The 16336-nt window shown below is 39.0% G+C and overlaps 1 protein-coding gene across 5 annotated transcripts in view; it reads right to left on the bottom strand.

The window, feature by feature from the left end:
• usp54a (ubiquitin specific peptidase 54a) overlaps positions 1-16336 on the bottom strand; it is a 57974-nt gene that overhangs the window by 34075 nt on the left and 7563 nt on the right. For 2 of the 5 annotated variants that reach the window (XM_027174966.2, XM_047812229.1), the window contains exons 1-2: positions 9852-10006; positions 333-938 (exon numbers count right to left, since the gene is read on the bottom strand). In XM_027174966.2, coding sequence (XP_027030767.1) covers positions 333-479 — 147 coding nt within the window. In that variant the 5' untranslated portion in view covers positions 480-938; positions 9852-10006. Of the gene's footprint in view, positions 1-332; positions 939-9851; positions 10008-14485; positions 14573-16336 lie in introns of those variants that run through there. The other 3 variants (XM_027174967.2, XM_047812230.1, XM_027174965.2) reach the window with 3 other exon arrangements.

Below are 16336 nucleotides of genomic sequence, written 5' to 3'. Positions count from 1 at the left end.
TAATATTACACTTTCATGGTGTATTTTCTATTAGTTATAATATAATATTGGTTATAATAATCTTGCTGTATATTACCCAGGTCCCTGAGTTTATAAATATGCTTAATTGTGGTCTTAATTTCTGTGTATCTGTGTGCTTAGGAATACATACTAAAACATCAGGGGTGAAATTTTTTCTGAACCCAGAAAACCATGCGTAGGGTCTTAAGTAATTTTTCAATAATAAGAAGAATAATTACGTTATACTTGGTTTATAAATTACAAAAAGTTCAAGTTGTCAGGTTTTATGGCACTCATGTATGACGGCTTGTGTTTGTAAAAGTGTGTATTACCTGCAGAGCACTGTTGAGGAAGCAGCTGTTCTGTCCTGGCTCATTGCTGAGCCCTTTGCTGGGAGCAATGGAGGTCATGGTGCGTGGGGTAAAGATGCCCTGTAGCCCACTGCTGCCTGATGCAAAGTAGTTCCTTTTCCAGGACATGGTGGAATTGGCTTTCAGCAAGCAGTCTGTCCCAGTAACACCAACCTCAGGGTCATATTCTCAAAACAGACAAGACTAGAATAAAATGTCCAAAAAGAGCTCTTTCATGGGCTAGCATGACCTAATTCCTTGGCTTGCTCCGAGTTTCAGGCTTATAAAGCATCACCAAGGGGCAGGGTGAAAATAAAATCATGAATTTCAATAGAGCTGTCCCGGGCTGACTTACACACACGTCCTCTACTTTTCACACTTCTCTCATCTGTCTGAGGTGTTTTTCATGGAATCTCATGGGCCTTTGTGCAGGGGGTCGAAGGTTTGTGAGGGCTGTTCTAATCTCCACTTTGGCCACCACAGTCCGAAACAGCCCCTCGGAATATTTTTGTGGGAGAAGAGGTCAGCTTCTTGTCTTTCCCTCGCTTGTAAACATACCAGCCGGGTGTGAAAATTCACACTTCAGATCTGGAAGAAAAAGTGAGAGGTAAAAAGATTTAGAACTTAGAGCTTAGACTTTTTATCATGACTGTCTGCTAAGGTGACAAAGATCCACTTAACCTAACTAGAGTTAGGTATATAACATGGTATAATATACATAGTAACCGCCTAGTACAATACACAGCACAGCAGATACAGTTTTCTGGAATACATGTTTGTGTGTGTATGAGCAGAAGTCCGAAATACTTGAATATTATTCAAGCAATACCTTGAAATCATCATCTGCCTGAAATGCCCATGGCTACTGTCAACACCCATTTGTCCTTTAAACAAAAAGATTCAAGGGCAGTTTTGTAGTGAGAATATGGGCAGAGTGGAAAGAATGACAGTAAAGGAGCGTCCGGGCTAGATTTAATGTCTGTCTTTGACTACTCACAGTCCGTTGTGAGAAAAAAACTGAAATGAAATGACACCTCCACCTTGAAACACGTTAAATATGTATATGGTACAATATCTACAATGTGTTTAGCGATCAGGGTGCTAATTTGTCGGTCAATACTGTATTAGTTAGCAGCTGTCTGACAGACTGTCAGGCAAGACATAGCTAGTGCAGTAACGATGGCATTTAATAGGAGAAAAAGTTACCCGATATCCAACATAAGTGATAATGCCTTATTAACGTGAAATCTAATGTAGAAGTAGCGGAGACAATGCAGCTATGTGTAGTTAAGGAAAAGATAAGTTAGAGATCTATATGAGGTGAAGAACACAATGGCACCTGATAGTAGTATTACAATAAATGTTAAAAGTAGAACCTGATCTGTAATTGTACAGATGGGGAGGTACTGTATGAGCGCTGGACAGACTTCCATTACCATCAGAAACTATGTGAAACTTAGCTTAAGACAAATAAGTTAGCTCAGAATTCAATGATGGAATCAATCTTTTGCACACCTGAAGGGTGTAACTTGATACTGATAGGCGGGTTGCGATGGTGAATTTTTCCTTTAAGATCATTATAATGGCCAAACACCACCACGTTTTGTCTGTGTGTAGGATAGGTCCGTGTAACGTCTGGCCAACAGATTAGCCAGATCAGACACTGGGATTAGTCTGGCAGGAAAACCTAACCTCATGTACAGTAAGAAGCTCCTTAGCTTCCAGATTGTATGTCTCTATGAGCCTACAGTAAGCCCTGGAAAACAAGCATGACTTTGGTCAGAGACAAAGTACCGGTAAACAAGCATGTCTCATAGTTCCAAGTAGAGAAGGACACTTTGGCTCAGAAATCCAATGAAATGTTTACCGTAACAACTCCTGCTATCGCCTTGGAAATGTTTTGCCATTACACTGTGCATTCTCACCTCTGTGATCAGGATACAAAAATTTGGTTTTGACCTGAGTTTCTTTTATTTATTTAATAATTTTTTTTGGATGGACTGTGTGCGTCACTTCTTTGATGCAAAAGCAGCCTGCCTCTGACCGTGTCGTGCCTCTTAAATCTGTTTCATGTGAAATTCAGCCCAGTTTTACTACAGTGACTAACACCACCGTGGCTCAAAAGCACACAGCACAGCACTATTATCTAATCAACAACACGCACGGAAATTATACGGCCATGCTGTTTACAGACGACAGTCAATAATCTTTTCCTAAACATTATTAAAATTTGGGTCACTGGAATCATAGTTGCCAGTTCTTGTGTTGATTTTGTAATTGCTTAGGCCAATCAGTCAAAATCAGTAGAGATGATAGTGACGGATTAATAGCAAGTCAAAACTCTTGTAATGCCATTAGTCTGCTCCTGGCTGCTTCTTCACTTATCTGCACAGCCATTAGCCTGAAATCCATTAAGGACCTGACCACGTTAGAGAGACAGCCATTGAATTAGAATTTTTAATCTCGCTTATTTCTCAACAATTACAAATCCCAGTAAAGCCCAAACGGCTTCATACTGTTTTCAATGTGGTTAGATGAATGAATTGTGCAATTTAGAAGGCACACTGATGACCAAACATCTATGATAGGAGTTCAGCTCTCAACAGTTATACAACACAACAGTAAGTGAATGACTTCCTCCCATTTTACACTAAATGTCTTTTTCAGTTTGTGTTCCAATATCATACTAGTTTTATGGACAGCCAGCTATGGGCCCAAAGCATTAAATCACACCAGCACAATAATCCAGATCTGCCAGCTCAGGGGAAATTGATCAAATCCTCAAAAGAAAAAGAAAAAAAACATCTTGGGGAGCTAAGAAACAGTGTAATGGCAGCATTTCTATGGACATTGGAATTATCAACTTTTCCATCAACATTGGGCCTGTGCTTCAGCGGCCAGAGCTGGTCATGGCTAACATTTTAAAGAAGTGGCCCAGATTTCCACTTTGAAAATTGACCGATTATGTGACCAGAGGGTATAACATTTGGCAAATCCCAATTCCTGCTGACTGCTTTTTATAACCAAACACAAAGGCTTAGAGAAATCAAGCTCCATAACAATTAAATAATAGGGAAGGAAAAATTATCTGGGATTTAGTGAACAAATCAGATGTTAAAGGTAAATCAATGTAGCTAAAGCTCAAGAAGTTATTGTGTTTCTTTATGAAAAAATTGTTGTACACATTTGTAAGTTGTAACATCCTTGGGTCCACATCTATGCAGCTGATGGTGCTACGTAAGTGGGCCAACAAGTAATGCTTTTGCATAGGTTTCTGCTTCAGTCCTGTACTGTGCATGTGGGAGTTTTGCATGTTTTCCCTGTGTGTTTCATCTGATTTCCTTCCACCTTCCAAAAACAGAAAAGAGGCTGAACAGGCTGAGAAATGAGCTCCTGAGCTCTTACCACCACAACCTTTATATAGCTACATAAATCGATTAAACAAAGCAATACTTTGTGACTAATCAACTTTGCTTGGAAATGAATGATGGCTAAAATCATCAAAAGTGAGAAATTGCACACACACACACACCCTCCCTCCCACCCTTTGACGCCACAGCCTGACATTTTCGTGCTGGCAGCTTGCATGTGCACTACTAATGAAATCTCACCAACAAGCATTTTCACACTCTGGTCTAACACCAACAGCTTTTATACTTGCCAGAAATGCACTTGAAGTAACAGTGAGAAAATATCCAACAGGGACAAAAGCTTGACTCAGACAAGTGGATAAATAGCTACAGTACCGGCTGGCAGATGTCAAGAAAGCCACATGTCTTCAGCAGACTTTCCGAACATTGAGAACATAACGTTGGGAATCTTATAGCGTTTTTCAAATCAACTTTCCAAAGTCAAAGTTTAGAAGTAAGCATATGTTCAATAGCACCAATTACTATATAAATATTCATAATTGCAAATATCAATTCACATTTATACACAATTTCTACAGTTGCATTGATTATTATTATTTTACAATTACGATATTTTAATAGTCAACATGAATCGGACGAGCTTGTGATCGAATTCCATACCAGCCGAACATTCTGGCTCTTTGTTAAAGGGTTTTCATTTACATTTAATTAGCAAGTAGTAATTATCAAGATTTCAAAACCCCAATCCAATTCTGAGAGGCTGATTATTCTATAAAGAAACGGTATACTAACTTAAGTGTTCTTAATACTTTCTGTGCCAAAGACTCCTTTAGCAATCAGGTCCTGGTAGAGACCAGGGTAATTAATCCAGGAGAAGTGCCCTGGCCTACATAAGTCCACATTAATAGAGCTATAATTCTCTGATTCATGGTCCACCGGTCCTGAAAGCGAAGAAAGACGAGGTCGGGTAACAGAAAGTGTCATATGGCATAATACATGGACTACAATTCTGTCTGTCATCAAATTAAACACGATAAAACCTCTGACCCAGAATCAGTGAACTTGCTTCATCAGCTGGTATAAAGATTTTCTTTAACCTTAATTTCAATGTAACAAAATGACTAAACTGTATTAATATAGAGATTAGTTGATGCCATACCATGAAAGGGAAACTTAGAGCAAAAAGGGTTTAGCTAAAAACTGTCAAAAAGCAAACTAGTGGAAAAAAAAGTCTTAAAATTTAGACAGGAAAAGGACTTAAAAATCTATAACAGTGTCACATTTTACAGCTAGATTAAATGGTAAATACTCGAGCTTGAGCAACAGCAGTGAAAATGTTAGCTGAGTGATACATTTGAATGCTTTCTCAGAAAGACAAGCGGTCTGCAATCCCTTATAGTTTTCGGAGCAGTGTGTCCTGAATTTTAGTTTAAAGTTTCATTACACCACATCGATACTGGACATTAGATTTAGAACTCACAACCAGTAAATCTCTACATACATGTTAATAAATCAATCCAGAGGAAAACATGATATAAATAGTGAGCTCTCTGGCAAAAATTGCTTTATTCTCTGAATTAATCTGATCTCTGTAAGAGTGTAGGAGGAACCATGGTGCTATACATACAAACAGATCAACCTCAGTTAGGTTTAAGTCATCCGACAAGCCAATATATGAGAAAAACATTACTTTTAAGAATTTTAAAAACAAAAGCTATTTTAATATATTAAAAGGACAATCATTGTTTTTATGCCCAAACCCATATCTTCCAAGTCTCACCATATATCCAGCAGGGCACAAAGCTACTATTGTTTCTGTTATCATACGATGTACACATTCTTTTTTTTTTTCCCCTGTATTGATTTTTCAAATCTGAATGTCAGTGAGGAAAAGTACCACAAGTTTTGGAAACACATCTGACACCTGAAGTAAACAAAGATCACGTGGGCAACTTCACAGATATCACATAACATACGATGACCGTGAAGAGAGTTCAAAGGATGTACCTTTATGCTTGAAATATTAATTTACGTAAATACAAACTCAAACTGTGATATACAAAGGTAATTTTGGTAATTGTTAAATTTTTTTTAAAAAAACACTGTCTATGTGCCATCTGCAGTTTCGCTGTTTGTTTGTTAGCATCATTTCCTATGATTAATCCTCAGCACACAGGACGATTCTCATTCACAAGTATAAAGGCCGCTCTGTAGGGGCATGAAACATGATATAAATAATCGAGTTGAACAAGTGATTCATTCAGTCAGCAAGAGAAAATTAGAAGAGTACGACAGACCAAAAAGTGGTGAGCTACAGACAAAGGGAAGGGCAGAAAGATAAAACCCACTCAAGACAGCTGATACCTGTAGACACGCAATTTCATATAAATTACAGTAAAGGGAGCCATTACCTCTGCCACACAAGTCAATATCCTCTTGACATGAACGCCTATTTAACCCGGAACAGTAACGATGAAGCCGAAGGTGCTCGCAGAATCTCATCTTTCTTTCAAAGTGTGTTGAAAAAACCCACAAGACATCTCTGTGATGTTCTGCAGAGCGAGCAAAAGGAGGATTTACTTCACATTGCTTGCTCTCTCAAGTGTGCCAAAGCCTGTTAGCTGGATCTGTTTGATCTGAAGTTAACCCAATGTGGATTTTGTCAAATCGCATGACAATGCAATTAAACATGTGACTAATGCCCATATCACTTATAGGTCTATGGGACTGTGGGAGTAATTTGGTGAATCTTCTGATTCTGAATAACTGAATCTGAACATTTCTTATGAGAAAATAGATCGTTAGAGATCCAAAAGCTACAGCATATACCACAGCTTTTAGTTTTCACAGAAGAACATAGCAGATTTCTCTTAAGTGCGTCTGGATTGAGAACTACAGAACCTTAGAAGATCAGACCCTCTTTATTCACAAACAATCTGTAAAATCTTCACTTCACCTCATACTATTAAAATGTTACATGAGGAAGCAGATCAGTGTGCTACTGTTTATTCATGTTCTAGATAACTATCTATTAGATAAAGTTATAATAATAAAGAACAATTCCAGACCGATGAGACACAGGAGATTTAATATGAGGAAAGGGAATTTGTTAAAATTATTTAATTTATTAAATTAAAAGGTAAATCCTTTCACTGTATTCGGAATAAATATTTCTTTTTGACCTCTGACTCATAAATTGGTATATAAAGTCTATATAAAATTGGAGGGAACATTTTTTTTGGATGTCTAACAATCAGGTAGTAATAATTACTCTCTCCTACACGCTACAAATACGAGCAAAAATTCAAATCCTGTGTGGCAAACAGACACATTACCATACAGACACACAGAAAAAGCATTTATTTAAAGTGCATGAGGTAAACATCAGAACAACATTTATTACATCACCACAAGATCACAACAACAAATCGTATTCCATAGTTTGCAGATGCTATGTGATAGGGGAGAGCTAACCAGGGGTGGGAAATGAGGCAAATGAGGAGAAAACTGCATAAACTCCCTAGACGGTATCATTCGTAGTCTGACTGAAGCCTTCATGCAAATTTCTAATCTAAAAAATATGCATAACTATCCTGCACAAGCCAGAGCCTTAGAAAATATTTTGATACCAGAGTTCCAAGTTTGTTACCCTGCATTTTATCATTGCGGACAAAAGTACAGATTAACTGATCGGCATTAGGCAAATCTCAATTCCTCAAAATACAATCTACTTTAGAAACCTCCAGGAAACTAAAAGCACTGCTTCGGTTTACTATTGTTTGCAGTTATTATAAATATATCCACATGGGTCTGGGGAGTTAACTAGATGGCAATGCAAAAATGTCAGAAGTACAACATGATAAAAAGTGGGGTGTTTTACCTTCATGTAGTGAGCAGTTAGATATAAGGTTTGTGAGACAAATGCTGCATTAACTTAAATGCGTGGCCTTATTGGCAGCTTCTGTTCATTCTTAGTGATTCGCTGTGAGGTCCCGAAAGTAGAAGTTGTTTGCTTATATTATAATGGGAACGACGAGTCAGCATACAGGGAGGAGGTGCAACAACTAACTGCCTGGTGTAGAGCCAACAACCTTTCTCTGAATGTGGACAAAACTAAAGAGATGGTTGTGGACTTCAGGAGAGCACAGAGCGACCACTCTCCGCTGAACATCGACGGATCATCTGTAGAGATCGTTAAGAGCACCAAATTTCTGGGTGTTCATCTAGCGGAGAACCTCACCTGGTCACTCAACACCAGCGCCATCACCAAGAAAGCCCAGCAGCGTCTCTACTTCCTCCGAAGGCTGAGAAAGGCACATCTCCCTCCCCCAACCCTGACCATGTTCTACAGAGGGACCATTGAGAGCATCCTGAGCAGCTGCATCACTGTCTGGTTTGGGAACTGTACGATCTCGGATCGCAAAACCCTGCAGCGGATAGTGAGGACAGCGGAGAAGATCATTGGGGTCTCTCTTCCCTCTATCATGGACACTTACACCACACGCTGCGTCCGCAAAGGCAACAGCATTGTGGATGACCCCACACACCCCTCACACACACTCTTCACCCTCCTGCCGTCTGGAAAATGGTACCGAAGCATTCGGGCCCTCACGACCAGACTGCGTAACAGTTTCTTCCCACAAGCCATCAGACTTCTCAATAACCGAACTGTACTATACTGAGCACAACATACACACACATCATCTGTATGGACTGCACAGACCCTCACAAAACACACACACTGTTTTGCACACTTTTCTGCTGTTTTTGCACATATTGGACAATATCTCAGTCATCTGCTGTTTTTTGCACAACTCCATATATAATCCAAAGGACCTGCTGCTAAGAACCTGCTGCTGTTCATTCTTTTACTGCACAAAATATTGTTTGAACATTCAGTATTTACACCGGTCGGTCGGCGCTGTTTCTGTTACTGTTTATTGTCTTTTGTGTATTGCATTTTTGTACTTTTTGTATTGTCTTGTAACTTAATGTCTGCACTGTTTTTTGTCCTGCACTGTCTTTTGTCCTGCACTGTCTTGCTTGTCTTGTCCTGCACTGTTTGCACCAGGTTGCACAGTTGCACTTTATGTGGCTAAGACTACTTACATGTCCTTAGCCCTGTCTTTGTTTTATGTAGCACCTTGATCCTGGAGAAACGTTGTCTCATTTCACTGTGTACTGCAACAGCTATATATGGTTGAAATGACAATAAAAAGCTTCTTGACTTGACTTGACTTTCTTGTTATCTCTGTGGTTACGGTGTTGGACTACTTATGGAAGGACATAAGCTCAAATCTCAGGGCCACCAATCTGCCTCTGCTGGGCCCCTGAGCGAGGCCCTTAATCCGCCATTGCTCGGCTATATAAATGAGATAAATGTAAGTCGCTCTCGATGAGGACGTCTGGCGAATAACGGAAATGTAAATTCCAAGAAATAAAACCAGTTAAATTCATTAGGAAGAGACACAAGCAGGTACAAACCAAAACAGCACAGCAAGCAGGATTAAAATGTTATTTACATTAATAATTATTGTGTGCTGTATCTGAAGCTGACAACCCGAATTCATAAACCATGCTGACTGTAAGATTTTAAGTATATATTGTGGGGAAAATACGCTTCTGGTATAGGCCACGCCCACTTCGGGTTTAAATCCGAACCCAATCACAGGTTTCTTACAGCATGTGTGCGCGTGCAGCAGTGCAGATGCTGAAACACCTTGCACTCGATTTAACAATAAATATAATATAAGCAAAACCTTAAGATATATATTTATTTAATAACGTGAATAATCACAGTGGGAAAGTGTTAGTCGTGCATCAATGCTCGGTAATGTCGGATACATAGAACGGTATGAACAGAGAGTTAGGGCGACTGGGTGCAATTTATATCTTCACACATTATATATCTTCAGACTGCGTGGACTGACTGTTTTCTCTCCTACAGGTTTTGAACAATCATTTTTCAAGAAAAGTAAATGTTTTATTTAGTTCGCTCCAAACTTCCTCATGCGCGCGTGTGTCCGCGTGCGTGTGTGTGTGGGTTTAGTCTCACGCCTGCCTGGATGGAGCAACAGTCTGCTAATAAAAGGCTTATAATAAAACAAACAGGAAAAATGCATCGACTCACCTTCTCTATTAATCTGTTAGGGAAATGATGTGTGAAAGTACTGAGGACGCAGCGGGTTCCCTCTGTAGGTCCAGTTAGTTTTTCTCTCTCTCTCTCTCTCTCTCTCTCTCAGCCCTTCACCAAACTGAACAGATTTCATCACTGACACACACGCGCGCGCGCGCACACACACACACGTGTGTGCCTCTCTCTTTGTTAGGACCTTCCACTGCACTTTACAGCCACTAACTGATGCTATTCTAAACTTAACCCAACCTTCGTAGCCAAAACCTTTGCCTGTTTCTGTTTAAATAAAAGCAGGAAAAATTTAGTTTTCCTCATGGGGACCAGCTAAATGTCCCCAGAATGTTACAACTTTTAGATATTGCTATAATTAAGATATTTGGTCCCCAGCAATATATAAAAACATGTCAAGGCACAAACAAACACACACACACACACACACACACACACACACACACACACAGGATGGGGGGGGGGAGGACAGGCGCCACTCACTACCTGCGGTTCACACCACAGACCACACTCACTGGAAACTGGGTCATGTTATCAGTACTTGTCATACAGAAAAATAAAGGGTTTCAGGAAAATTTTGTTCGGAACTCTACCGTGAGGAAGAAAAAAGTAACAGTGGAATACCAGTAAATGTAGTTACTAGAAAACGTGGAACAAAACTTCAGTCTGACACAATCATGTCCGAGTCTAACAAAAAGAACATTTCTTAGTGTATGTCCAAGAAAATGCATTAAAAATTAAAGTCACAACTGTGACATCATGAACCAGGGGTAACGTATTTGATTCACAAGATGTCAAAATACATCCTTGTGTTTGTTTGTTCAAAAACAGACAGTTAGAGAACAGAAGAAATAATGCTTTATACGTATATAGTTTTCCCGACTGCAGTGTGTGGCACACAGAAGATAGACAGGAACTGAATATCAGCTAAAACAAGACAAGTCATGATCATTCCTGCTTTGGGGCATAGGGACAGTAATATGTGTCAGTGGATCTCCTCTTTAACAAGCATCATCATGTAGTGTACGTTAGCACTAGTCAGTTCTCTTTCAGCAGTCTTCAGTTTGTTTTCACAGTAATCAATTTTAAGCATTAGAGGAACCTCTGGCTTGGGTCATATCTAGGACAAACATTTGTACCATTGTTTCAGCACTTCATCTGTTTCATCTTTTTTTTCCTTCACATCAAAGTACAGTTGGCTGGTCATTAGGTTTCTAATTATAAAAGGTACATGGGGAGAATATATAGATTTTTCATGCAGCAGATCTAAAAATCAATACATAGTCATTGACATGCATTTGGGCGTTCTTGATTTGATGTGATTTGGTTTGACAAGCTGAACAAGGGCCAAGAAAAGATTGAGCCAAACGATGTATTATTTAGGGTTTTGCCCCTAAAGTGAGCTCCAAAATAATGAAAATCAACCTTTGTTATTTCTTATTACATGCAACCACTACAGTAATTCATATATTCAGTATATATGCAGACTGGCTTGAGATGAATAGAATCCATGAGTAATTTAATAGATCCCAGAAGTTATTATTTCTCTCCAGCAGCAGGCATAAAGAAAGCCCATAAAGCCCAGAGCTTTAAGGTAGACACTAATCACCAAACTTTTCTGCAAGAGTAGCAATTTTCAGCAACCCAAAATGCTTATTGGCACAGTGATGACTGAGTCAAAATGAACCACAACCTCACTCTCCACCCAGGGATAATTAACCATCTGTAACTGTGTTTTAAGGTTCCACTTTACAGAGTTGCCAAACTGGCAGCTCCGGTCTAGGCCACATGTCGGTAACACATACAGTACATGGTTAAGAAAATATAATCATCCCTTCTAAGGAAATATTCATGTTACAAGCCTGAATCACTGCAACCTGAAAAAGAAACTTGTGTGTTGAGTCATCATCACTGAGGCATTTCAGTGATACAGAGGAGTAATCGGTGATCTTACGTTCATAAATCCCATGTTCAAAAACACATGTACAAAAGCCATACCCTACCTAACTATAAGGGAAGGATGATATGGAAGCCAAAAACAAGCACATTCAGTAGTTCTCATATAAAAGCTTTCCCAACAGTAGATGAAAGACTTACAATAACAAAGCCGCTGTTCGAATCTGAACTGCTGCAGGCCAACACTGTTGGCTTTCAGTGAATTCATGGAGGAAGGAAGGGAGGACAAGCTCATGCTGAACTTTACATTGGCAGATGTTGAAGGCTTTTGTTTCATGAAACAGAATGATACAGTAACTTTAATAAACTACAAACTAAGATATTCAGCCACACCAAAGCCTAAAGCATCAAAAGGCATGTGAAGTCCATTTCCAGACTATTCCAGACAAAAGAGATATCTGGATATCTGGATCTCACTGTTTTCAAAGCATAAAAACAAGAAGCCAGAGCCAGTCCTGGATTTGTGCACCATTTTGTTCCCGGTGGGACTCCATGCAGCACCTACTGCAGAATTTATAAACAGATTCCTTCCTTGGAAGTACAAATACTCAAAACCACAGCTGTGAATTTTAAGCACCAGTCTCCACACCACTTGTTCTGCATATTGAAACTGAGTCTCAAAGCCGTCTCCACTCGAGTCCAAACAGGCTCCATCTGTACAGACTGAATGTTGTGAACATCATAGACACCATGAAAACAACACACTACATGGGGGGGAAGCCTGCTTCCTGATACTACACAGAGTAGGAAGAAACAAACAGAAAAACTGAAATCAAGCCAGACAATTCAAAAAGAAAAAAAAAAACACAATCAGAATTTCTTTCAATAGTGTTACTGAGAGTGGAGGCAGGGGGAACAGAACAGTTTCCCACAATAAAGCTATTCACCCAAAAAAAGCTGATGCTGGAAGACAAAAGGCCTTCCTGAAACAATGCATTCCCTTTCCTTTCAAACACCAATTCTCTCTTCTCACCCTGAAAAGGCCAGGCTGAGCTGTCTACTAAAGCCACATATCTCCACTGATGACTGACGTTCACACACTCATTTTAGTGCCACAGAACCATATCAGAGGCCTGTTTTTTGTTCTGTATGTATATGTGAGTACAGTGGCCCGTAAGGTGAAAACAGATTATCAAACCAAATGAGAAACAAAACCAAACACACAACAGCATTAACTCAAACAGGAAGTTCAGGTCCTAGGGAACATAACTTACAGTATGGCCACTGACTGACTCCAGCTCATACTGTGGAGATTGAAAAAGGAATCTTTACATTAAGGGGAAATAGAGACAAAAGAAATCATTTTATTTAATTATTTTATTCATGCTTCTAATTATATTAAGTGCATTTAAGCAAAGTTATTTTATACATGCTATAAGGTGACTTATATTCTAATGAATTACACTTCTATATGGTAATTTAGGTAACTTCACACCAAAGTGTTAAGTTTGCATTAAAGCTATCTATATAAAAGACTCCATGACCGATTAGCAACAAGCAACTGATTTGCTATTGTGTTTCTTTAAAATTGTTGTGTTTTCTGATTTGCTAGTGCGTTTTTGTGGCCAGAAGTCATAGTTTGTTTTTTTAGTAATTTTATTTAAATTCACAAAAAATTCCCAGATCTCTCCCACATGTGGTCTAATACAAAGGATCCAAATACAAGAAGATGAGGAAAGCAGCACTTCCAAATATTGTCAATGCCAACCACGAAGTGTTCAGGACATAACTTAGGGGATTTACAGGACACAGAACAAATAGACATTTGTGCTACATGGATGATAGTGATCATGACTAAGTGATCACCACCTATACATCCTGGTGTGTGCGTGTGTGTGTGTGTGTGTGTGTGTGTGTGTGTGTGTAAGAGAGAGACAGAAAGACCCATGGACCTGTTCTTTACTAGTTACTTCCTACATGACATCATCGCCACTGAATGACACCTCGCCCTGATGTCATTAAACCTAAACACACACACACACACACTTAATCCAGCACAACTCCATGACAACAGAGAAGCAATAGGCAAACTCAGCGCACACACCCATGTGCTGACTAAAGCTATATGTCCTATGCAAACAGGCCTGCTTGTTCCAAAGCACAGCAGGGAACAGATATTTTTTGTTCCTGTTCCTAAAACCTACTAAAGCATAAGAGTTCACAAAAAATGTAAGCATGGTTTATGTAGAGATTTAGCCACGAGTCATCTTCATTTTAACTTGGCTCAAGGGAAGCATTTTTCTGAGCAAGTTACCCTGCAGTAAAAGATAAAAAAGAGCCTGTAGTGTAAAGAATGAGGAGGTAACACACCATGCAACCTTACAGCCACATAAAAGCTGAGATGACATCAAATGTTTAGTAAAATACTCCACAATGAAGCCGATTCAGGTAAAAAATGTGCCATTTATCTTACAGTGCTATAGAATATGATGTTTTACCTTATTAAAGTGTTCTAAGCTATATAAATTGCGTATTAAAGCATTTTCGACTGAGCAATATAAAGTACAGTAAGCACTTTTAGCTGTTAGTGGTGTTGGTAAGGTTATATCTCAGGAAGGTCAAAACACACATCAGCAATAAATCCTGTATTCCAGATTCTAACTATAAATAAAATCTTTTATTCCAAAACAAATGACACAAGCAGGTAAAATGACTGTACTCACAGCAGATCAGCAGCTGATCGGTGCCTAGCAGCTGTCTTGTGTGTGTATAGCAAGTTTTTCCAGGTGATCCAGAAACAATGACATCATCCCTATCAACACACACCTGTTTCCTCACGAAGCCCCGCCCACTGTCAGGCTTAAAAAGACAGGCCCACATGGTAAGCTGTTCCCTATCGCCCTGATGCAAATCCAGACACAACACAATAAACATAGTGTGTGAAGCTATACTATCACGCTGGCTGTACATATATACAGATACATTTACAAAAGCATAAAGGGCATTCATGTACCAGCTTCTCCCGTTTAACAACCCTGGTACATTACCTTTCATTTACAGCAGTTGGCAGACGCCCTTATCCAGAGCGACTTACATTGTCTCATTTTTATACAGCTGAGCAATAGAGGGTTAAGGGCCTTGCTCAGGGGCAAAGCAGTGACAGCTTGGTGGACCTGAGATCAAACTCACAACCTTCCGATTGGTAGCCCAACATCTTAACCACTAGGCTACCACAGGCCTATAACATGGTATATGTTACTTAAAAATAAAAGAACACTGGTATGAACTGTTTCAAGAAAGCCTCATGCTCACATGATTAGTAATAGGTTACTATTTCATTTCCTTTAAACAAGAGTAACAGAGTACACGGTATGAAAGACGGGAAGCGATTTCAGCTGCAGACTAATAGAACTAAACCCGATATAAATACCTTTTTAGATATAACTAATAGACGAAGCATGAAATGTATTAAAACGGTTAAATTATGCAACTATATTTATGTGAGGCTTAACAGAGCCCGTTCAACCGATCTCTCCTAGACAAATATAACAAAAAGAAACACTCTTGTGATTAACGATCTCGTGGAGGTCCCTAGTTAAGAACCCCTAGGCTAACCCCTAAGTAGAGAAGTGTGCAGTTAAGTCAAAAAGTTTGTGTACCCTTAGGATAAAACTCAGAAAACAACTGTAGACCAACAGGACCGGTTTTTACAGATGGTTGATTAATACAAGGAACAAAATCTGTCAGTTTGTGCATGTTGAGCTGTTAACAGTTTAACAAATGGCAAAATAATGGTGCTTTTCATTATAAATGTGATTCAGTGTTAATTAAACTAGTACTTCAACCCCAGGTGAAAATATTCCCAATCTGTAAAGCCACACACATGCTATGATTCATAATCTAACCGCATGATGTCACATCGATGCCGATATCAAAGCTAAGCCTCTTTTCAGCCTGCAGAATTTTAATTAGATGCGGTTAAAAAAAAGAGTGCTCATGCACTGATTAGGCTTTCTGTCTGTCATGTGTCACCAAGCATCATAGCTAGCATCACTAAAGAAAATGAGAATTTTAATCTCTCTCTCAGATGCGGACAGAGTGAATAAGTGGTAATTGTGTATAACAGGAAGTGGCGCATTTGCTCAAAGTTGCTTTGCATGCTTTTTTCCCCTAATGACAGTAGTCATTAACTTTCCTGTTAAACTGTATGATCTGTTCCAATATTATTCTAACTCTTTTACAATGTCTAAGTGTAAAGTCCAGAGTTCTACAGATCACATGTAAGAAAGCAAACAGAATGAGAAAAAATGAGAAAAGGAAAATGATCCACAACGGTGTAATGTGACACAGAAAGTTATTTTCTATACTGTGGCAAAACATTCAAACTTAAAGTTCACCTGCTGCCTTGAAAACATGAGTAAACTCAACTTGAGGTTGTAAAGACAGTGGATTAATTTAAATTAAACTTCTAAAATCATGTAAACTTGACCTCAATACCCCAAACATGGATTTTGCTAGAGTTTGGAAAAAATCTGAAATCATGAAAAGCACGATTATGCCAGCAACATGATTTA

This window comes from Tachysurus fulvidraco, chromosome 4, assembly GCF_022655615.1.
Source record: "Tachysurus fulvidraco isolate hzauxx_2018 chromosome 4, HZAU_PFXX_2.0, whole genome shotgun sequence".
Classification (NCBI taxonomy): domain Eukaryota; kingdom Metazoa; phylum Chordata; class Actinopteri; order Siluriformes; family Bagridae; genus Tachysurus; species Tachysurus fulvidraco.
This window is presented reverse-complemented; position numbering and strand designations above follow the sequence as displayed.